The following is a 24,110-nucleotide window of genomic DNA, read 5'->3' on the forward strand; positions in this document are numbered from 1 at the left end:
CTCTGGAGTAAATCTCTCTCAATCTCATCAGTGTGTGAGGAGGACTAACTCACTACAGCGTGGACACACAGGCTGCACTTACAGGGTCTCCAAGGTAAGAACGCTTTTACTATGTTAATTAAACTGGAACAGTGTGTTAATGCTGTCTTATATCAGGCCAATTATTTCAACTAGATGAAACAAAGAGGCCGTAGTGTGGCTGTGTTTACCTTTAATCATTTAGAAGCAAAGAAACAAACTTTTTATTCAGTAAGACATTTGAATGTCTTGTTAAAAATATTTAATAATTAGTCAATCATTAAAATATGACATGAAACAACTTAGGCTTTGTGTTTAAAACAGCTTAACCTGCATCAATTTGCAAAAGAAAGATAGTAACGTGTGTTTGGTGATTGTTGATGTCAGTTACTTATTTTTATTTATTTACTTTGAGTTAAATACAGTTGAGTCATCTCCAATGACATCTGACTGAATTCCATTCAATAAAGCACTTTCCTAAAAGACAGTTACGAGGTTATGATGGATCCTTGCACAGAAATTAATTCTGCCCCGGTACTGGTGGAAACTAGAGGTAGATTTATATATTTTGAATTTTCTCAAAATGTGTTTCTTTTAGTTTTTAAGGAAGATAAAGGGATCTGAAACAAGTTAACTGAACCGTAAATGTAAGAATTACAATATCACATATTGTGTTTAATGGATGTTTAAGAAATCGACTGCAGTGTTTCTTAGATTCCAACTAAGAGACAATAAAAAGTCAACCAGAAAAAAACGATTTTCTCTCACTGTCCTGATACTGTGTGTAGCTGGCCATGACAATGAACTAGAGTGTTGGTGGATCAGATATGCAAACATTAAAAAAGCCTCTGCTTTATCCCATAATGGACAATGTGACAACGAATGTTAAATTAGATAAGAAATAAATAGCATTTAAAATGCTCAATCTTGCATTATCTTTATTGTTGGGGTATATTGTGCATGTAACAACTAGATTTATATATTATTTAACATAGAACAGAAAATGCAAAATATAATAAATAATATAGCATTGATGAGAATATAATCTATATGGATTGTAAACTAACAAATCTGTTGTTTTGGCATCTCACAGGTTTTAGTAAAAAGGTTTTTAATGGCAGGCAGCGTATCATTTAACACGAAAAAAAGTGAATGAAGCTCTGGTAATGTGAATTTAAACGGTGCGTGATTTAGACTGAGGAAGACTTTTCTTAAACTTTGATCTATCTTGTCTCAACAAATTCGAGGAGAATCACGAACCAGAGAAAATGATATTGACATTGATCTCGTAATTCACCAGGAGGTTTATGGTTTTATTGCCATCCATTCTCTGACTAGAAACAATCTGTTTGTTTACAAATGCAGTTCTTTAATTTGTTTGTCAGAGTCGACTGTATTTTAATCACAGGTCTAAGTGCTGTTGTCAGTTTTAAATTGGGACTAATCACACTACTTAAATATCCACCTTGACCATATGGTGCAAGGATGGTGCACAATCCCACCATGGATTACCACACACACACACATACAGAAGCACGCAAGCCCATTTATCTCTGGCTAAGGTAGCACAACAACTTTTAGCAATTAGGTTAATTGAGTGACCTGTGGGTGGTAATAAACTTAGGGCTAAACTGTGTTGATTGGGTGTGACACGGTTCTGTACCGCGACCATCTGTCTCTCCGTTAAGCCCCCTAGATCACAACAGGACCTGCAGAGACGGAACATGGTTTAGTTCATTCAAAGGTTGTTTCTTCATTATAATAATAATAATAATAACATTATTACAAAGATGATTCTCAATTAAAAAAACAAGGAATTATTATTCTGCAGTTTCTACGGCTAAATAATTCATTTCTAAATTGGCTTTTGAGGAGATTTTTATGAAGGCAGATCGGTTGTCATATAACGGACTATATATTTGTATGTATGTTTTCACTCTGTTTCATTATTGATAAAGAACAGTGAAAGATGTATGAACTATCAACACACACATATTGTGGAGGCTGGTCGCTGGGAGCAACAGGTGGTCAGTGAGGTTTAGCTGCCACATCACGTGTGTGCCATTTCCAAATGCCGACCCTGTATAATGAGGGACATGTCGCAGTGCTCAGAGGGGTCAGCGAGCCTTTATGATACTGACATAAGGGAATATAATAGAGCCACATGGACACATTCATGTTTAGGGGTCATTCTGGGATCCAGATTTTAAACAATATACTGCTTTTAATTACCATCCTCAAGGTCAAATACTTTAATAACCACCAAATTCAACTCATGAATTTATATTTTTAAACAAAAGATAGAATGGGTATCTGCAGCCCTCCTTTTAGGCTTACAGGAAGTCAATACGATCAAGTTCACACTAAAGGTACCGACAAAAGTCTGGTCGTCTGGTCCAGCCAGGATGTCGCGCTTCTGATTTGGACTAATCCTCGTCTGGACAGCCTCTGGTTGTTTTGGCACATGCCATGTAAGGTTACTGGCCAGACAGACTGCAGCTAACTGTGTGTCCAGAGACGTCACGCTGAGGTGTTCACCCACAATCACATCCTGCTGAGAGCTGACAACCTTTTATATATGTCAACCTGGTCTAAAAGTGTCTCTTCTTAATGTCATTTTGGTTTAAGGACATTGACTCTAACTACAACAGCAAAAACAGACATTTTTAACTCATGTCTGTTAACTTGTAGATACAACTATAGGGCACTGGGACAAAAATATCAGATAAATGAAAACCTAATGCGATCCAGAACAACACAAACTGCAGCCTGATAGTCAGGAATAGAGCTGAATCAACACTTCTCTGACAGAATTTCAATAAAAAGCTGCCTACTTATTGTACAAGTGATTGTGTTATTGTGTCCACCCTGTGTTGATGCTACTAAAAGTCCTTTATCTAAAATCTGATGTTTTGTTTTACAGGTTTATTCCATTCTTCACTGACGGAGAGAGAGAGAGACACAAGACTCAACTGTGATTTCTATCTGTTCCTCACATATGAGTGGATACTTTGTGGATGGAGATCTTTGTTATCGTGCTCCCTGATGTCTCCTTTCCAACAACAAAGAAGTCAACGCAACCTTCACTTTAACCGGCATCTCACATTTTGAAGTGAAGCCAAACTCCTTAGTCTTACTGGCTGAACTGTGGATGGAGATTATGAGAAACTCCCAGTCGCTACACCTGTTCATGGTTCCCTTCGTGTTTTCTTTACTTTCACTCCTCCTCTGCCCTGCATCTGCCAGCTCGGGGTCTGACTATGACTACGGAGGCCACCCACGCTTTTTTTGCACCCCTATTCCCGTGGATGCAGACCCCGCATGCTTCCCTACAGGGGGTCCGAGCGTAGGGAAGGCAGGGCCCGGTGGACCAGGTCATCAAAGTGCACCTCCTGCTGGCTGGTGGGGGGCGAGCGATGAGGCCAAAGCCACCATCCTCCACCTCAGGGAGAGCCTTGTCCAGCAGAAAGAGACCATCCTGGACCAGAGGGAGACCATTAGGGAGCTGACGGCCAAGCTCACCCTGTGCGAGGGCCTCGGACGGGGTGCCACGCCGCACGACGAGCACCACGGCACGGCCTCGCATCCCCATCACTCGGCAGGGGTGGACGGTCATCACACTTACACTGACAACGGGCACTATGGCAACCAGCAGGGTCACCATGGAGACCTCATACCAGACTCACCGCACCACCCCTCCGTGGGGGGGCAACGAGCTGATGGGGGCCACGGCAGCAACCACCATGGGAAGGATAAACATGTGACACCAGGGGACATCACATCATCGCCAGAGCAGACGGAGAGGATGCTGCAGGCGCTGAAGGAGAGGCTGGACAACCTGCAGGTGAGCAGCAACGGGAGGAAAACTTTTGTGCATTAAAATAGATATAACACAGTTAATAAATAGGACAGAGGAAGTAGAGGGAGGCTTGTGATGTACAGCATGTCCTCATATGGCTTGTCCTTGTTTGGACACATTTTTGCTGTCGTCACCGGATTGTTCAGCAGAATAATCAAATCCCAAAGTAGTACGCCCACTAAGTACTTTAGACAGGGGAACAATGAATTACTTAATTGCATAAAGCCACTCACCACATTGGCAAGAGAGTCACTCTGGTGTCCTTCAGAGCAGCAGCAGGCTCAGAAGTGGACGTCACAGATGTAAGATACTCTACAGTGGATTGACTGGGCACGTTTAAATTCAGGTGTTTTCTCTTTAGTTACTCACCGTTTTAACTCTCTCGGTACATTTATCTGTCCTTTCCTGCTGGCTGTCCTCCCTGGGTCGGGATCACAGATAGATGTCAGGAGCTGTGGAGTGTGTAGGGAGGATGGGGGGGGCACGGGTCTAACATCCGCAGTAATTATCGTGATCTCCCTTGACAGACTGGTAATCAGGGCATTCACTACGACAAAGCCTGGATTACCTGAGAGGAAGAGAAGCAGACGTAGATACATGAATACCTGACTATCGCATTTGACATTAAAAGATTATTAGCGAATGTAAGTAGCAGGCAAAGAAGTGTAAAAGTCACACGAGTGCTCTCTTACAGGTGACAGACAGACACATGCTCCCATGATCCCTTGATTTTTGATATTGAGACAAAGCACCACTGATGCCTTCGTCCTCTCTGTTGTAAATATGAAGCTCAGGGATTTAAGTGACAGGAAATGCTCGTTGTTATCAGGACTTCAGCTGTGTGTTCTTCACCTCCCTCAGCAGAAGAGGAACACATCCATCACCTACTCCAGCTCTCTGCAGGAACTGCTTCAGAGGAAGATCAGCGCTCTGGAGCAGCAGCTGCATCATCGAACCTCTGCCCTCAGCGGCCCGGACCACCACGATGACCACCACGATGACCACAGCAGACACAGAGACGACGGAGAACACCACGATGACGATCGTCACGATGGCGATCACCACGACGACGATCACCACAATGACAATCACCACGATGACGATCACCACCACGACAGACACCCAAATGACCACGACGACGACCACAACGATGGCGGTCACAGCGGCCATAGCGACCATCACGATGACAGCCACAATGATGACCATCATGATGTGGACAGTGACCATGACGACCACGATGACAGGCACCATGATGATGATGATGATGATGATGATCATCATCATGACCACCACCGCCCGAGTAATGAAGCAGACAGTCACCTTTCACACACAGGATACAGAGAACCAGGGCCACAGACTGGTTACCACGCAAATAAACTGGAAACAATACTCAGCCAGCTGCACCTCGCAGGTAATCAAACTTTATAACATGCAGTCACTCCTAACAGCCAATAACTCAAGTTCCTATTAATGAAGCATCATTTGGTAAAAGTGAGCGGGAACTTTCAGTATGTGGAAGGAACCTGCAAACCAGCTGCACAACTTGTACAACGTTGTCTTTTGTTTTCATGAGCAAGTCTCTATTTTAGATCATCAATATGTCATTATCTTATCTGGAAACAGCCGTTGACAAAACGGTCTGATGATCAAAAGTCCCAGAACAGTTACCAAATGGATGTTTGAGATCTTTTGATTTTTTTTTTTTGTCCACTGCTGTTTCCAAGTCAAGAGTTAACTTCTAATTTAATTTTTTAAGCCAACATGAATATGATGTAGTTAAAGGTGTTTTTGATAACATTCAGCCACTTGATGTTGCATTTTCCCTCCCCGTTCCATTGCATTTAGTTCACAACAAGTCGTTGCCAGGCATTTACCGTCAATCTCAGCCATTTATCCGTTTTTTCCACACTAACTGACGACCCAGAGATACCACGTGATACCAACGTCATTTTACTATTGGCTCACAAGCCTTGTTAGAAGTGGGAACCAAACATTGGATATCTTCCACAGAGATAAACAAAACATTCATTTTGGACCTGTCAAAATTTTTAAATTAATTAATTCACAATCATAATTATTTGTTTTAGGAAAAGCCATACTTTTATTCGGCACCTTTCTAAAAGCTCTGTGCATGTGTTTTTTAAATATTTGTCTACATTAAAATGTAATCAATTTAAACTGCTCAGAAAATGTTTACATCTAAAACACAATTTCATGACGACTGCTGAGGAATCGACCTGAAGCTGAGATTGTTTAATCATGGTATGATGTTATTTCTCTTCAAAAACAGGTTCCGGCAGGAGGAAGTCTAAGAGTCCCGATGCCTTCCAGATCAGCTTCCCCATGAGGACCAACTACATGTACGGGCGGCTGAAGAGCACGCTGATGCAGGAGATCTTCGCTCTGACTTTGTGTCTTTGGATCAAGGCGGGTACAGGGCCCGGCCTGGGGACGCCCTTTTCTTACTCTGCACCCGGACAGTCCAATGAACTGGTGCTCATTGAGTGGGGGAACAACCCCATGGAACTGCTGATCGATGACAAGGTGAGGGAGGATAAATAGAAACCCTGCAGCACTGTGAGCTGAGCTCAGTATGTGGTCACAGTGTTAGATACCCTCAAGACCAATTTTCTCAATCAGTCTGATTGACTGGTTGTTTGTCTATCAAATCAGATCAAATTAACCCACACAGTCACTACATTCTTCTGTACTTCTGTACGTACTTGTTATTACCCCAGAATGTATTTATATTAGTGTCTCACCATCTCCACTCTCCCATGCGCAGGCTGTGACGCTCCCGCTGTCTCTGGCTGATGAGAAGTGGCACCACATCTGTGTAACTTGGTCAACGAGAGATGGACAGTGGGAGGCTTACCAGGACGGAGTGCAGAGGGGGTCCGGGATCAATCTTTCCCCCTGGCATCCTATCAAACCTGGAGGGGTCTTCATCATGGGACAGGAACAGGTAAAGACAAAGAGATTCATTCTCTGCAGATGCACATTGAATGCAGAAAAGGGGGAGAAATTAATATGCTAAATATTAAATAAATACCCAAACAAAGAGCTCTGAGCTTGAAGCATATTAAATTCTCGTTTTGGAAAGCAATGATTACCATTAACGATGAATGTTCTTTCTCTCTTCAGGACACCCTGGGAGGTCGTTTTGATGCCACTCAGTCATTTGTGGGGGAGATATCGGACGTGCACATGTGGTCACACGTCCTGACCGCCAGTGACATCTACACCCTGGCGTCCTGCGGCAGCCACCTCAGAGGAGATGTGATCGCTTGGTCCGAGACAGAGGTGGAGCTTCATGGAGGCGTCGCCAAATACCCCTTTGACCCCTGTCACTGAAAAGGCTGCAACACCAACGACGAAGAAGAAGAACTTGGAGATATCATGCAAAACGTGCTGAGAACATTTATCACAGATCGAAAGGTGCAAGAATAAAAACAAAAGTCCCGTTGACTTTTAGTTATTTATCAGGAGGATCACTCACCGGCACCAACCCAATGCCTTCCTTTAAACTTCTTTAAAAAGAAAAATAAATCTAATCTGTGTTTACAGGGACTTAGTGCTCTTGGGCCTTATAGGTTTTGGCCTCTAATGATGAGCTAGTGTTTTATTTTAAACAGATAAGTGCTGTATGTGACATATTGTCATATTGTTTATAATACTGTTAAGGTCTGTGATTAAATTAGCAGACTTTACATGAGTTATGTTGTGGTGAAGTGACAAACTGTGTGTTGTTAGTTTGAATGATACTCATAGAAATGTGTTGAGAAATCCATTTTTTAATCTGGATGCTCCTTTTTTAAAAAGGTGTCCACAAATATACAGCTAATTTACCAAAGAAAATGTATTTGTGTTACACTTTGTAATTTTTAATAATCTGTGTGTCATAGATAGACTGATGTTTTCATTTTGGGAGAAATACTGAAAAGCCTGTCAGACTGAATTAATTAAGTGTTTTACAGCCTCGTTTCTTAAAAAAAAAACTTTTATATATCGCTGACATTTCTAACTTGTTTTCTCCCATTAGATTAATCTGTTTGAAATCATGTATTTTGTGTGATCAAGTCATTTCACTGTGGGTTTTTAATTGATTAAATTATCTGGCCTTGATTGTATATTTGTTAACTCACTAAGTACACTAGGAGAAGTCAATGAACAAGATCCAAACTGACCAGGTTTAGGAAACGGTTTCAACTTGATCCTGGAGCTAGCTAACTATCTGCTAAACATACAGAGACAAGAAGATAAACGAGAGACTGGAGAGAAAAAACAGGAAGAACTGGAGTTTCTGGTGATAATTGAGCTCAGTCAGAGGCTGAGATGAACACAAACACGCAGGCACACTACCACAGACAAGGCTGCTGTGATAAAGCTTACAAGCTGATTATTTGCAGGCAAAATGTTTATCATGTTCGTCATCTTGGTTTAGCATGTTAGATAATATTTGCCAATTAGCACAAGACAAAGAACAGCTGAGGCTGATGGGAATGTCATCCAATTTTTTTTACCCGATGATGCCACTATATGCAAAGTTAAAGGGACTGTTTGTAAGAATCAGAAATGCTTGTTAACAGCGACACCTGTGGCCGTTAAATCGCTTAAGGTGCTTGCTTGTTCTACATAGACATGAACGAGCATCGCTCAAAACAGTGAGGCGACACACGTCAGCTAAAACCACAATATCACTCTATATTTCATCTGCTTGGCAGTAATGTTAACTGACCAGACGAAGGTCTCTCCATGAATCAATGCTGATCCTAGTGTTGGCTTTTCCTGCTTCAGCCTCCCGACCGCGTCCGGAGGGAACAGGGGAAACACCGGCACCCGGTCAGAGACGATAACGTTTCTCGCTGCGGAGCCCCGTCACTTCACAAGACACGGAAAAACCTCTGTTGGTCTGGAGGAGATGCAACAGTTATTTCTGCACAAATGTCCACTGTACATTCACTAGATATTCTCAGAGCTACTAACTCTCCTGCAGTGTGTAGTGTGCGCGCATGAACGTGAGGTGGAGCGAGCTGAGTGAAGGCAAGCAGGTAGGCAGCGGAGCAGAGGAGCAGAGTACAGCAGAGACTCCGGCCCTAGAGAACAAAGCTACGGTCTCCCCTGCATCCTCTGACCGCGACCAAGATTGTTTAACAGACAGGCTTCACTAGATATAACTTTGCGGTTTTGGTGCTTCCATGTAGTTTGTGTTGGAGTCTCGTCTGAACAGCGTAGCCACACGCGAGCGCGCATGGGACACCGACCCGGGTGATTTATACGTGTAAGAAGTTACAAACAGTCCCTTTAAGTGATTATATAAATACTGTTAAACTATCAAAACGCTCAATATACGGAGAAATACACACAGCCCGTATTCAGAAATTGTGCGTTTGAAACTGTATCTGTAACTGAATCTGTCCATTTGTGATGTCACAAATATACAATATATAGATCATCACACGATTTTAAACGTAAACATTCTAAATGTGTCCCAGTTTATTTCCTGTTGCTGTGTATGTAAATAGCATCAGCTTACAGGAAGTAAACATGGACCCAAACTGTTGCCTAGCAACGCAATTCCAGTGCAATGCACTAAAACAGAGCGTTTCAAAGAAAGGTAAATACAGGTATATTCAGGCAGACCGTATGAGGAAAATAAAGTTGTTTTTTTTAACATTACAGCATGCAAACATGTTCTAGTAGAAACACAAAATACAAGTGTGAACCTGAAAATGAGCATAATATGGGACCTTTAACTGAATCGGGGGTATAAAAGGGTAGAAGGTGTCCTATGATATACAGATTGTAAAACCACTTGAGGCAAATTCGTGATATTTGCCTTTATCAATAAAGTTGACTTGACTTAGCGGCTGAGATATAAAGACCAAAACCCAGAGGAAACAAAAACACATGCAGCAATCCATCATTTCTGTTTACCTTTTATTGTTACACAGTACTTTACTGGCACCAATGTATCGTGGTTTTTCCTTTTGCTACATTTACAGATGATCTATCCATCTTCACCTCACAGTAAATAAAAATAAATAAATACAAAATAAACACGTTTTCTGAAAGAGGTGGAATCAAAAAACAGAGGCCCAGTTTCATTCTAATCATTTCAGTGTTCAATCATTTGTTTTGAAGGAAACATTTGTTGTCCCAACAGGTTTATATTTGGCAACTTTGCACTTCAAGAATACCCAGAAAGTGAAGGCCTACAGAAAGTCCCATGTGTTGTGTTGACACACTTACATGGAAATATAAAGTTAGGCCTTTGTCAGTTTGATGAAGTAGGAGAGTAAAAGGCAATCCTAGATCTGCATTTGTATTTGCTGTATCTTTAAAACAAGGTGTTCTGATCACAGAGAAAATAACCCATTCAGCTTCAAACAACATGATCTTTATCAGGTGAACAAATACAGCACATGTTGGTCAGAAACTGTCATAGCTGGCATTGACCAGGCGGCGGCGTAATACAGTTTATCTACACAGTTCATGGTTCATCCTTCAGCATATTGCAGTGTGTGAGATCACCAGTAGAGGGTGCTACAGAGTAATGGACAGTCAAAGTAACAGCATTTTCTCCAAAATGCTAAAATTGATAAAGTGCAGTAGACAATTATTTTCACTACCATCTAAAAAAAAAAAAGCCAATCCAATAAACTACTAGTAATAAGTTTATGAACTGGATGTCAAGCAAATCTATCACTGGACACAAATCTAAACTTGTTACTGATTCATTACATCTGGATAATTTTACTATTATATAATGAATCAAAGCTTTGTTAGTGTTCCTTGTTTTGTTGCCTCTTCATTTCTATCACTGTGGTACGGTGGAACATTTTCAGCTTGTAAATCGCTTCCTCACACTTCAAGTGGACACCGGGCAGCCAATGAACCAAAAACTGGACGTTAGTTTTAACATTACTGGTTGTGCTTTACCGAGTCTGTTTTACTCCAAAAACCAACAGGGTGGTCAAGAGAGAAATCAGACTACTAAACATCTAAATATCTTCTTATTTTCCCAAAGAAACTACAATTAAGACAATTTACTCTACGCATAAATCAACTTCCATATTAAATGCAATTTTTCCATGTCAACAGGGAACACTAACACTTCAAATCAGTGCACTAGCATGATCAGCGACGCATCCGTACCTACGCCAATTCAGTTTATCAACATGCAGTCCTACAGTAGCTCGTACAAAAATCCGATTTTAACAAAAGATAAAGAATAAATTAAATCATTTCTATGTGTATCGTAAACAAATATGCTAACATCTATTTACAAAAAGTATACATTGTAATGAGCTGCCTTTGTGATTTCTTGAAAACTCACTATAGCGCGACAGACCAGGCTCTAACAGTTAAACGTCTGACGGAGTTATTACTTGGGAGAGAGATGTCAGTGTTCGTCTTGTAGTTGTTGAGCAAGAAGGAAATGAATTGTGGCATGCGAGAGAACATTACATATGAGAGGACATGATGATCGCTGCTCAGTATAGTGTTATAAAGGATTTGTAAACAAGCCTACAGACTGGAACTACTCTGATATTGCTCAAACATGTAAAGAAACATGCTAAAGAACAGATATGTTGTCTCAGTGAGCTGAAACAAGCAGCTATCTGGAAGGAGAAACAGCCGTCTCCGTTATTTCTGCGAGTAAAGCAACCTTTCTCCCTGGAGACCCGACTGTATTTGAAGATCAACAGTAACGAACAGTGACATTTTCCTCACATAATGGTTACAGTAGTGTAGACAGTAGTAGTGTGTGTGTCAAAGCCATTAAGACTACTATAGGAAGCAAAGGGCACATCTCAGTAATCTGAAATCATTTGTTGCTTTGACTTAAACTGATTCCTCTCTGACCAAACTTCAACTAAAAGTAAATCTTGTTAGTGTTTTAATTGTGAATTCACATTGTTTTCTGGGGTAAGCACAATCAAGAAAGGCAAGTTCTCATTCAGGCAGCATCAACGAAAGAGAAAGACGTCACGAGGACTGAAGCTGCTTGCTACCCTGAATAAGACCATATTCACACTAATGCAGATAGATGTAAAAAAAAAAAAGAAGATACGTTCAGATTCAGATAATAGTCTAAAAGTCCGCCATACATAAAGAGAAATATTAAATGTCTTCTATAACGCATGCTTCAGCTGCCAGCCTCACATATGTCTGCTGTTTTTATTGTTTGTGGTTTACGAAGCAACTGTAAATGAGGAAGTAAGAAGAATATCAAAACAATGTTCATTTTGGCAGCTATTTTAGATTCAGTCTTAAAACAAAAATGCTTATTAGTTTTAGTAACATTTTAGTCATTTTTATCCTTCATAGTTATAGTCTAGTTTTAATCGACGACAACTCAAATCGTTTTAGTCCAGAGACGGACCGAGCGCCGTGTGTTTGAGACAGAGAGAGGGGTGACAAAAAGAGAAATTACATTTAAGTCCTGTCTTTTTTCGTCAACGATATTGCATGTTTGACATCGCCACTGTTAGTGTTTAAAGGCGTCGGTGCCGTCTTGTCGTCTCGTATTAGTCATGGAAATTTTTTTTGTTGACAAACATATTTCGTCATAGTTTTGGTTAAGAAAATAACGCCGTCTCAAAAATGATTCAGCGGCATAATTTTTAAATCTTCTATTTTCCCAGCGTTTGCAAATTTGTCCACATTCGGTGAGCAGTTTTGAGAAGTTGACTAAATGTGAAAGGCCCAAAAAGGACAAATGTGTTTTTGAAATCACCAACATTAGCGTGGATATGGTCTAAGACACGTTTTACAGTTCACTTAAATGCTTAACGAGAGAGGAATGTGGTGAGAAGACGGGACAGGCGGTGTGCTCTGGCTGTAGTGTGTGAGGTTGCGTATGACAACAGTAGTGTAAGAACCAAGATAACAAACAGGCAGCCACACAGTGGGTGAGCGCTTCACTCTGAAATGTGGCTTTCAAGAGTCTGGTAGACAGGATAGCAAGGAGTCCTCATATCAGGGAGAGGGTGTGTTTGGGGACGGGGGAAAAAGAGGTAACGAAACTTATGAACAGGTCGTGAGGAGCAGGGATGAAAACATGTGTCCCGTGTTGGAAGGAGGGATGAGAAGGACAAAGGAAAACAGGGAGTGAATGAAGGGAATACTCTACGGTTGTTCCTCCTTCTTCTTCAGTGATATACGTTTCTTCCTGGCAGCGAGCATTTCGTAGAAGGGATCAACACTGACAGCAGATCTGTAGGTGACAAAGAAACACTATTGAGTGGGGTGGATTAAGAAAATATGCAGGTACAAAAGGTATATACCATCCAGACAGCAGTTAGGATTTCGAAATTAGGCCCCTAAACAACATGCTACCTAGTGTTCAGCTATAATTTCTCACTGGTCAACCACTACCCCCATATTCCTGTGACATTATCCTCCATTTCCATACTTGATGCTGTGGATCCATTCGTCCTTCTCCTCGGGTGTGGGGGCGGAGATACGGTACACATTGTGGTTTCCTTCCACTACTCTCCCATCAGCCTCCGTCTTACACGCCTTAATCAGCTGACCGCGGTTGTTGGGGATGTACAGCTCAAAGCAGTTCTGTTGGGAGAAAGGCAAAGACAATTGGATAAACAATCACAATATGCAATATATTGTGAAATTTACAAATGATATTTGCCTACAAACTTACAGGTTTTCTTGGGTCTTCTACCTCACGGATGCTAAGGTTTTCCAAGGGAATGATACCTCGCGGCTCCTTATCCTGTAGGTGAAATAACAGCAGATTAGGGCCAAAAGAGTTGCTGCAACATTCAAATGCATGTCTTTGATATGTCGTCGTTGTGACCAGTCTGACTTGTGTCTCTTTTGTTACTATTGTGGGAAACCAAACCAATTTGTCCTCCGGGGATTAACACAGTTAATCGATCTAATCCTGAAGTTCAGTAACCCAACTTTCTTGCAGATACAGTACATTTTTGCCATTTCTGAGTTTACCTTAAGGCCCCAAATAAGCTTCAACAAACAATCACAATTTCCCAGCGGCCTTGCAGTGGTAAACATTACTAGGGCTGTTGCGGAGAAGGAATTTCCCCTGCGGTGATAGTTAATTTTTTTTTTGCTTATTTCTTAATTTATCCTGATTTTAGTGCTGTATAAATAAGCTTTATTGTTAGGCTATTATTAGGTATATTGTTGCTCTTTAAATAACAAAGATAGTAATTAATACTTGTTTATTGTTAAATGTAGAACATAGAAGGACAATGAGGGGCAGCGTTTTTTTTTAGCTGAAACGCTTTGGTTGCGATCATATGGAATATCCGCAGAAGTAAAAATGTCGGCACAAAGTAGAGTACTTGCTCTGGATAAAGGGAAGGCTGAAACACGTATAGGGAGAGAGGACGGACCCCTCGGTCTGTGTGTATTAATTTCTCCTCCATTGTTGTTGTTCAGCACTTGTAGCCTACATGTAGGTGGTATTTTTGTCCCAGCCCTCCTCCATTGTGATTGGACGGCTGGGTAAAAGGTGACACTGATGAGCGCAGTGATTTACCCAATAAATAACAGAAATAAACAGTGCAGCGCTCAGCGCAATATACCTCGTCAGCTGCCGTGGCGCTCCCATTGCAAAGAATAAAAAAAAAAAAAATGGGAACATAGCAGTTGTGGCAGTTGCTTGCCATCCCCTTCGGTTGACTTGTCAATAGTGCGGTATTGCAAGATTGCGATTTTTCTGACGGCCCTACCCATTACTACATTTTATTGCAAGATAACACAACAATACCACTGATTATATTGCTTTTCTTCCTCAGAAAAGCCAATAGAAATACAGCAAGAACATCCTGTTAGGACAGTTTAATGCACCAGATGAATCTACAAGGCGTGGCGATGTGAAATACACTCAAATGTTGACACAGACTTACTGTGGTGTATTCAAAGTAATAAAGGCAGTTGTCTGTGAGAATGAACCATCGCCGTTTCCAGGTTTTCACTCGTCCCCCTGAAACACAGTTATGATGATGAATGAGAGATTTCCTTAGGGGGGGGGTCAAAATTGAAGGGATACTTTTCTACAATTTCTACATTCTTACAGCTAACTACATGGCTACTTTTTTAACTACAACAACTGTCAGTACATACCTCCTGAGAAAACAAGCAGCAGCGGTAGAGGGTGGAAATCGCAGTAGAGAAGCAGAGACAAAAGGGACCGGAGGATTTAGAGGAAGACAGAGGACAAATAGAGAAAGAGAGAGACGGACGGGGAGGAGGAAGAGAAAGAGATTATATTAGTGACAAACGGATCACAGGCCCCGCCATGCAAAAGAAAACAATCAGATTTTTAGACTGCCACGACGCAAGAAAGTGAGTCTCTTGTTCACCATCATGCTATGGCAATGTTCAAATGCCACAACACTGTGAGCTGACAATTCAAGTGGAGGCAAAGAGCCAGCCTCAGAGACAGGAGGACAGCTTCATCATAGCACAAAGCCTTAAGACAGAACAAAGTACACTAGCATACAGAATATGTCTTTCCTCAATTGGAATTTACGCTCCTGACATCTGTAACACCAACATACTGGATTTGTTTAATTGCACAAGATCAGTGTTAAAGCCAACATGTAAGGTAGAAGCACTCCACAACAAAGCAAAAAAGCCTCACTGGCATCATCTCACCAAGTTTAAGAAGCCAGCCCTCTCTGTCCGGGTTGAAGAAGGTGTGCGTCAGGTCGTTGCCGTCGTCCTCTGGGATCTTGAAGGGCTCATTTTTAATGCTTTCGTAGAGATTCTGGAATAACACACAAGATAGTAAAAATAAGTGCACTAATATGTCTTAACTGTGTTCATTTTTATTGTCACTTTGCCATGTCCACAGGAGAAAAAAGGTAGAGATCATCGTACTCTGAGCAGGTCCTCGGGCAGGTCTCCTCCCTCGTTGATGCCTCGGTTCATCGAGATGAAACGGTCCAAACCAGGTTTGTCCCTCACATTTGGGTTATGGAGGCTTGTGTTCAGCATAATGATGGCAAATGACAGCACGTAACATGTGTCTGCAAACACGAGAGACGCAAGAGAGTTTTGATCTGCACAAAAACTAAAACTTCAATAACGAATTTACCTTTAAAATCAGAAATCAAAAACAAAAACAATTGGTTTTGACCCTGATTCAAAAATGCTACTTTACACCAGAGGTGTAGGCCTGGGGGGAAAGAGGAGACTGAGTATACAGGGCTCGCATGTGAGGGGGACCCACAAAGATACTAGAATGAATAGCTGTGCAGAGAGGGGCCCATACTGAATGCCTATTTACCAGGGGTATAAATCACCAGTTTCATCATGACACGATATGTAAGGGATAATGCACAGCGAGCTGGTCATTGTTGTGAAAGAAACCCCGACAGGGCAATGGGTGGACCCTGACGCGAAAAGAATAAAAATAGACCTCAGATTTGGACGTTTAGGAATGAAATGGGCTTCCCGTGCCATGGGAATTTCAAAATAAAGGTTCGAGTGGACCCCAACGCGAACCGGAGGTGTCTGAAGGGATTACTTTCACAACAATGAGCTGCTAGCTATACATTATCCCGCTTATTACACGGCTACTTACTTAAGAAATCAATAATTTGACACAAAAACGGTACGCCAGAGTCCAACATCAGAACTGCGTCCATATCAACGGTCTGCTATAAAGAAATAACAGACCGTAGAACACCGTGATTGACCAATCAGAATTGAGTATTCAACAAAGCCGTGTAATAAATTAATGAAAAAAATGTTTTCTACTGAAAAGCAATGTTAATAACTTGGCAGACTCTGCATGCTTTCATATCTGGTCATTTCTGGTAAGGGGCTTGTTGTTCGTGTGAGTGCACACCTTCTAGGAAGTGCCCCTTCCTGTGATCCATCATAGGAAAATAGAGCTTGACTTAAGGGCACAGCACCCAAACACACACAGAAGTCACAACATCCTATATTAGGTTGGTAACAGATTACCCTTCATGAAATGCAATGTAATGTGTTTGTGTTTACCAGTGCTCTGGAAGACGCCGGGGTTGCAGTGGCAGTATCTCTGAGCAAAGGCCTCCATCATTCTGTCGATCTTCTGGGCTTCACCAGGCAAACGGAAACTCCACAGGAATTGTCTGCAGAAAACAGGTCACGGTTTAGGTCAAGTCAGAGAGAAGAACTTTGGCAGTCGAGACAGAGGTATACAGTCATTACTACTCTCTTGCATAAGTTTCCCTTCCCTAACCTGGAGTGAGAGTGGGACTTTCCATTGTGGGGAAAGTTTGTTTAGCAGCGAATGCCAGGACATTATTCAAGAGATTTTGTCCTTGGTTAAAAACAAAACAAAAAGCCAAACAGACACAGTTTACCTGAGGGCCTGGACGAGGTTGAGATCAGTAAACTCATGGAGGTCAACGAAAGCCTGAAGAACTTTGATGTTGAAGTCGTCCCTGCAGAACAGCAACAGAGAGATCACAGTTAAAAATGTCTGAGGCAAAAGGAGAAAAGGGACAGGAGATATTTCAAGACCAAGCACCTTTCTCCAAGGTAGTCTCCTATAGCGGTCTTGTTGAGGCCCTCTCCTTTGTAGAGGAACTGAGCGATGTCCTCTGAAGTGTGTCTGAGCAGGTCATTCTCCACCAGAAACACAATGCCCTGCAGAGAGGGGGCAAAGGCCGTCATCCCACAGCCAAGACAGAGTCAAGACAGAGTGAAGACAGAGTAGACGCGTACTTAGTATTGAAGAGTTTTACCTTTTTAGGGTCCATGTTGAATTTCTTCCTTCCCATTGCCACATGCCTACTTTTCTGGAGAGTTTTACTGTAGAGAGCAAAAATGTAAGAAAGAATTTAGTGCTATTTTTTTTCTTTGCAAATTACTCAATTTATTCTGCTTTTCATGCTATATAAATAAGCCTTATTGTTAGGCTATTATAAGGTATATTGTTGCTTTTTAAATGACAAAGATGACCATTTTAAAACTAATGAAATACTTGTTTATTGTTAAATGCAGAACACAGAAGGGCAATGGGGGGCAGCAGGTTGCTATGTTGGGTTGCGTCTGGTTGCTATGATACGGAATATCCACAAAAGTAAAAATGTCCGCACAAGGTAGAGTACTTGCTCTGGATATATGCGAAATATGCGGCGCTCCTATTGCAAAGAATTTGAAAAGAAAAAAATGTGAACATAGTGGTTGTGGCGGTTGCTTGCCATCCCCTGCGGTGGGCTTGCCAACAGCGCAGTATTGCAATATTGCGGTTATTGCGCCAGCCGTACTTCAAGTTGTTAAAATTGCATTTATTTGACTGTCAAAAGCAGAAATAACATCACTTTGGGCAATAAATTGTTAAAAAATGATATATATCAAAACTATAAGCTATAACTAAATTACTTTTATATTAGTAGACCTTAAACGACCACTCTAAAGAAGGCACTTTATCAAAGAATCAATACCCATCAATGACAACACTATAACGTCAGCTAAAGATCCACAGCACCTGTTTGTATGTGCAATAATATGAGGCATTAAAAAGATGAACAATGGTGAAAAGGTGATGTGAATATATAGCAGCAAGGACTGCAGTAAACTCTAAATCAAATCTGACATGTTTGTAAAAGCTGTTAAAGTGCAGCTGGTGAAATGAGCAAACGCTGGTGTGAGTGCTCGGCTTTGTTGATTTGATTGACTAACTGCAAGCGATAATGTATTGGGGAATGATGAATAAAACTGTTCACACTATTGCGATCAAGAAAGCCAACCCTTCTCATTTTGGCCGTGCAAAACACAGAAACCAATATTGATAGACTGTTGGAACCAAAGCTGTTTTTTTTGTTATGGGTATGTAAATATAAATATGATTTAATTATATTGTTGGCAGGCAAGACATTACAGGGGTCTAATTTTTTAATTTTTATTTATTTTTTAAAATTGCATAGTATAGTGCTGTGTATAGGTAGAGTCATAGGAAAGGCGTATCCCATGTAGACCGCTCCATATATTCTGGTGTGTGCCTACCATTGTGTGTGGCAAGCGGCAGAGCAAAACGTTTTTTGACCGCAGTGAAGATGTTTGTTTTGAAACATTAAACGCTGTCAGATATGGTTTGATAAATGAATTTTTCATGGAACAAAAACATGTCATGGATTTTGGAAGTGCTTGCATCTATTTTATTTAAATAAACCTTTTGTTTATGGACTTTCAAACGACAGAGTTATTGGAATTATTTGGACCACAAGAGTCGGAAAAAACTCTCCGCAGCCACCAGTGGAATCTAATTCTACATAGACTATAGTAGCAATGTTACCGTGCATTTTCTTTTTTTTTTAAAGTTATTTTTTTGGGGGCATTTTTCCATTTTTGTGACAGGACAGTGGATAGAGTCTTGAAAGGGGGGAGAGAGAGAGTGGATGCGGAAAGGGCCACAGGCCGGATTCAAACCCGGGCCGCCGCGGTCAGGACCAAGCCTTAATACATGGACGCCCGCTCTACCAACTGAGCTAACCCAGGCGCCCCATTTTCTTCTTACCTGCCCTCAGTACTGGTCTCCAGTCCTTCCACCTCCAAAATTGCCTCTCTCAATTCCTCTCTGAGCCTCTGGATCTCCTGCAGAAGGACGCCCTTCCTCCTGCGGATGTCCTCCAGCTCAGAGCGCTCCTCTGGGCTCAGGTCTACTGGGACTGTAAGGGAAGAGAAGAAGAATGACTCCATTACTGCTGCTGCTGCAGATACAACAAACTGTGACTGTGCCCCAATAACCTAAGGCAGATCGGGGCTATATTAGTAACATAAAAAGCCATCAAGAACAACTATTTTGAGAACTGCATTGTTGCTCAAATTGGTCATGACTAATTCATTCTATCAATATCTTACAATGGAGAGGAGTGTGAGTAGTAGGGTAGTAACAGAAGTAGCTGAAGTCAGCAAATGTGAATATAAAACATGTAGTCGAAACTAAGGCACTGGGTGAGGACACTTGACTGTTTTGTTTTTCTTTTGTAAAGATAAAAATGCCTCTTAATCTACTACTACTACACCACATGTCCAAACATTTTCCTTAATCTGTCACTTTCTTGTCCCTCCTACCCTATTCCTTTATCATCACTTCATTGCACTAGTTTGTGCAACCTGTGAAAAAACACTGAAAATCAGCAGTCTCCTGATCCGTCACTGTAACATAATGTAAAGCATTAACACTGGCCACCAGCTAAACTGTGATACACTCCACTAATGGAGCAGACAAACACATCATGGACTCAACAGACTCCAACACAGACAGAGGCTCAAGGCTACAGTAAAAGAGTCAGTCAGGTTTCATTCTAAAAACATTTCTCCCACAAGTACACTTATATGAATGACAAACATCTACGTGTTGGCTCTAACAGCCAATTCCAGCCCCTCACTGGTAAAACACACGGATTAGTTTAAAACTTGGTTAACAAAAATCACAAAATAAATATTGTTTATCACTAGTGGTATCAAGCCGGGCAAATTATTTAGTTGAATTTGCTGGATGATGAGATATCCCCTCTGGGACTCTAGCCACCAACACAATATAATTAATATAATAAAAGGTGAATGGATTTTCATTAGTGCAGCTCCCTGTGAACTGTTTTCATTGCATCTACTTACTATTAAAGAAGTAGTCCCTGGGAAAAGTGTCCACAGTGAGGTACTGTGATATTTAGACTGAATCCTGCTCCATCAGTTACTTGATTAAATTTAAGATCCGGGCAGAATCAGAGGTCTCCAAACAGGCTAGTGCAACACAGTGCCATACAGGTAAAACAGATATTTGTTTAGTTGATGTTGACAGAAGGATAAATTCATATTATTTTCATTGGTGCTAATCACTTGCAGAGTCTCTCTTATTTTCATGGCATGAAAACCTTAACAAAAGCAATTCTATCAACACAGTTATAAGGGATGTAGCGAAAGGTGATACTAAAATGGACAGCTGGGTGATATATCGACACCATAATAATCAGGCATCTTCTCAGGAATTTCCGCTATTGTAAAATCATATTTGTTTTTTTTGTAGTTTTGAAGTCTGCACTACAGCTGAGTTACACAATTTTCTAAAGTTATTTGTCAAAAATCTACTCCTGTTACCTTTTTGTATTTCAATTATAAAGAAATGCTGCCATGTAAATATGTTTTAACAGCACAGACAAACTTAGATTGACTTGTACACCCAGATGCCAGTTTACACCTAAATGAAACTTAGGCAATCTAATACGCCAGCCCTGCACTTAATCATACCATGATAAATTATATAATATTAAATTTTTTATCTTAACTGTTTTATAGAGATGATGATTCAACTTAATTATCACTTTGGAGACTGTGGTTGCTGTTGAATATTGTATTATGCTGAGGATTTTTTTTTAATATTTTGTCAGTTTTTGTCAGTTTGGGGAGAATAAGACAGATAATAATGCACACAGTGCACTTTAATAGACTTTTTAATTCTCCACACCACCAACAGCTCTACTCTGCACCTTAATAGACGGGTTTTACTGTATTCTACCAATAATGTACAGCTTATTCTGCACTCTAGTTTATTTAAAAAAAAGAATAAAAAAAACCTCTCTACCTCAGTTCTCATCCCGCAATATATTATATTATATTTTACATTTCTTAATGCCCTGGTCTCTACTGTATATCTCCTATATTTTATTATCCAGCACTATATCACTTATTGCCCTATATTCACATTTTTAATAGTCCTGTATCTCAGTTGTTACCCTGCACTATATTAATTTTTAACAATTCTCTTCATCTCCTGGTATTTTTATATCTGGTATATTTTTTGTACTTTGCACTACTAACTTTTTTACTGCCTTTTTATTAACATGTTTGCACTATGGAACTGTGATGCTGGAAACTTGAATATCCCTCAGGATCAATAAAGTTACTATCTATCTATCTATCTAAATATTAGAAACACATCATGTTCGAAATACATTTTGAAATGAAATATTTCTGGTGTTGATGTTTTTTGCACAAAATATCGTGCTGATTTATTTTGTCCAGATCTAGAGCTCAAAGTATAGCAGCTTGTGATCAGCAGTAGGCAGCACCCAAAGGCTCCCAGACACCAGTGTGTGTTTACTCTGCAAAACAAACAGCTGCTTTAAATACCACCAACCAACCACGCCCACAGTCTGGATCAACTGTGTGGTTTGATTCATCACATACTTCAGCAGCACAGGGTCATGATAACACATCATTCAACAGTATAAGCACTGCATATTTTTAACAAAGCTCTTGTGTAACTTGCAGGCTGGTCAGGGTGTTGCCCAGCAACGTTAGCTGAACGTTAGCTCCGAGCACACAGTGAAATAATCAATATTGAGTTGTCGTTAGGCGAAGCTAAAGCATCTGTGTGGCTTATTTTAACCAAGATGTGGTTTACATATACACCTATACTTTTCAGGAAAGACAGCAGATAATATAAGGTCGATGATTTTCATGTAGATGTTCAACAGAATGATCTTTGTGTCACACCTGAGCAGATAAACTGAGCCAGCAGCTGCAGCTAGCCTCAGTTAGCTAGCGGTAGACTGTAGCTCATTAGTAAAACCACTTACTGTAGTCCAGCTCATCCATCTTTGGCGCTTTGCTTTTAGGCATAAATAGTTCAGAGTCGACTGTCATTCAATATCAGAAAACACGGGATATATGTGTAAATATATCCTCCAAACTAAAGGGTGAAAAACAGACAGCCCCTGGTGTCGAGATGTTGGGCCGGAGACAAAGAAGGTGGCGACACCGGAAGCGGTGTCTGGCTGTCGAGGAGTCGACTTCCGGTCAGTAGCTTTTCAAAATACAACCACTTATATTTAGTAAAGGCAAAAAAAATGAAGTTTGGCATAAATGCAGTTAAATAAAGGGCAGCTGGGACAAAGTATAATGGTTAAACAGTGATAAGTTAATGTTTGTTCGTTTATTTATTTATTTTATATTCACAAGGCTTAAAGGTCCCATATTATAAAAAAGTGAGATTTTCACTTTTTTTTATTATAAAGCAAATTTATATCTATGTATTTATTGGTCACATTTCGTTTTACAAAGTTAGTAAATTAATGTTTAAGCCAAGCCTGATGTTTCCTTACACATGAAAGAATGAATCCAGTCACTTCCACACAGTGAGGCATACAGTTTATTAATTAAACACTAGTATCGGATCAGTACTCGGTATCGGCCGATACCCAAAGCCAAAGTATCGCTATCGGTATCAGGACTGAAAAAGTCAGATCAGTGTATCCCTACTCAGATTAAATAAATTAACTTAAAGGTCCCATATTTTAAAAAGTGAGATTTTCATGTTTGTTTTAATATAAAGCACAATTGTAATTTTAAGGTGAGATCAGTCATTGCAATGACACGAAATATAAAGGTCCAAAAGTAAAGTTGGACATGCATGGACACCTAAGGATTGCAAACCTTTAAAATTAATCCAGTTGGTATTTGACAATCTCACCACAATGTCCATTTAGTAGCTTTTCTGGTGCTTTTGATTGTAACTACCAAATTGTCTTCATCAGCAGATGGATTTTGCTCTGTCATCATGGCACTTTAAGGACTTCTCATCCATGTTGGCTAAAATGTTGAGACAAAGTTCATTCTGGATCTTGGAGACAGCAGTTGACAATGCAATCTCACCTGAAGGTCCATTTAGTGGCCGTTCTGGAGCTTTTGATCTGCAATATTCTGTGACAACAGGGCAACTCCATCTGCTGAGGAAGATCATGTGATAAACTACTACTGACCAATCTAGACTACTGTATGTATATGTTTTCTAAATGTTGGATCTAAATCACTGGTTCCTTAAAGGGTGATACATGAGAGCATATCTACACAACCACTACACTCATACTTCATCAAGGAGAACTTCTTCTGTTTATTGGTGGTTTGTTTTGAGTTGCCTGCACATTTAATCATTTTACACTGCCTGGGTGAAGAATTTGATTTCCTCTGGGGCCATAGAACCTAGAAATGTATTTACTCAGGTTAAAGGCTTTGTCCAAATGGCACACATATTACAAAATTAATTTCTAGAAGTCAGTAATTTACAAGAGTAACAAAACTGCTTATGTGAGCAAGAAGGAAAAGCCTGAGGGAACAATTCCCTATAATAGTGAAACTGTTTTACAGCTATCTATCTTCTTTGTTTATTGGAATATTATGATTGAGAGGAGTGAAGAAAAACTATAGGCAGTAGTTTAGACAATAGATATAATATATTTTG

At 40.5% G+C, this 24,110-nt stretch overlaps 2 protein-coding genes across 3 annotated transcripts; one reads left to right on the forward strand and one right to left on the reverse strand.

Moving 5' to 3' along the window:
• Positions 1-8,223, forward strand: LOC119496633 (neuronal pentraxin-1). 2 transcript variants are annotated; one of them, XM_037784065.1, is made up of 6 exons: positions 1-94; positions 2,942-3,862; positions 4,739-5,288; positions 6,168-6,421; positions 6,663-6,842; positions 7,022-8,223. In XM_037784065.1, the coding sequence occupies exons 2-6, from the start codon at positions 3,170-3,172 to the stop codon at positions 7,229-7,231; spliced, it is 1,887 nt and encodes a 628-aa protein (XP_037639993.1). In that variant the 5' UTR covers positions 1-94; positions 2,942-3,169; the 3' UTR covers positions 7,232-8,223. The 2 variants fall into 2 exon arrangements, with proteins under 2 accessions (XP_037639993.1, XP_037639994.1); XM_037784066.1 differs by having other exon boundaries at positions 4,742-5,288; positions 7,022-8,221.
• A 1,580-nt stretch (positions 8,224-9,803) lies between these two features.
• Positions 9,804-22,657, reverse strand: si:dkey-283b15.4 (cytohesin-2). The gene is made up of 12 exons (XM_037785112.1): positions 22,450-22,657; positions 19,386-19,536; positions 17,611-17,677; positions 17,394-17,512; positions 17,227-17,307; positions 16,880-16,992; positions 15,752-15,900; positions 15,527-15,638; positions 14,776-14,852; positions 13,545-13,616; positions 13,299-13,453; positions 9,804-13,100 (listed from the first exon to the last, which is right to left on the reverse strand). Exons 1-12 carry the CDS (start codon positions 22,514-22,516, stop codon positions 13,013-13,015), a joined length of 1,251 nt encoding a protein of 416 aa, XP_037641040.1. The 5' UTR covers positions 22,517-22,657; the 3' UTR covers positions 9,804-13,012.
• Between the last annotated feature and the right edge of the window lie 1,453 nt (positions 22,658-24,110).

This window comes from Sebastes umbrosus, chromosome 11, assembly GCF_015220745.1.
Source record: "Sebastes umbrosus isolate fSebUmb1 chromosome 11, fSebUmb1.pri, whole genome shotgun sequence".
Taxonomy (NCBI): domain Eukaryota; kingdom Metazoa; phylum Chordata; class Actinopteri; order Perciformes; family Sebastidae; genus Sebastes; species Sebastes umbrosus.

What these genes read in the sequence shown, in the direction of transcription:
- LOC119496633 (XM_037784065.1), top strand. Translation starts at nt 3,170, where the DNA reads ATGGAGATTATGAGAAACTCCCAGTCGCTACACCTGTTCATGGTTCCC. An exon ending in CAGCCAGCTGCACCTCGCAG is followed by an intron (nt 5,289 to 6,167) that starts GTAATCAAACTT and finishes CTTCAAAAACAG; the next exon opens with GTTCCGGCAGGAGGAAGTCT. An exon ending in AACTGCTGATCGATGACAAG is followed by an intron (nt 6,422 to 6,662) that starts GTGAGGGAGGAT and finishes TCCCATGCGCAG; the next exon opens with GCTGTGACGCTCCCGCTGTC.
- si:dkey-283b15.4 (XM_037785112.1), bottom strand. Translation starts at nt 22,516, where the DNA reads ATGACAGTCGACTCTGAACTATTTATGCCTAAAAGCAAAGCGCCAAAG. An exon ending in AACCTCGTCCAGGCCCTCAG is followed by an intron (nt 16,993 to 17,226) that starts GTAAACTGTGTC and finishes TGTTTTCTGCAG; the next exon opens with ACAATTCCTGTGGAGTTTCC. An exon ending in TGCCCGAGGACCTGCTCAGA is followed by an intron (nt 15,639 to 15,751) that starts GTACGATGATCT and finishes GTGTTATTCCAG; the next exon opens with AATCTCTACGAAAGCATTAA.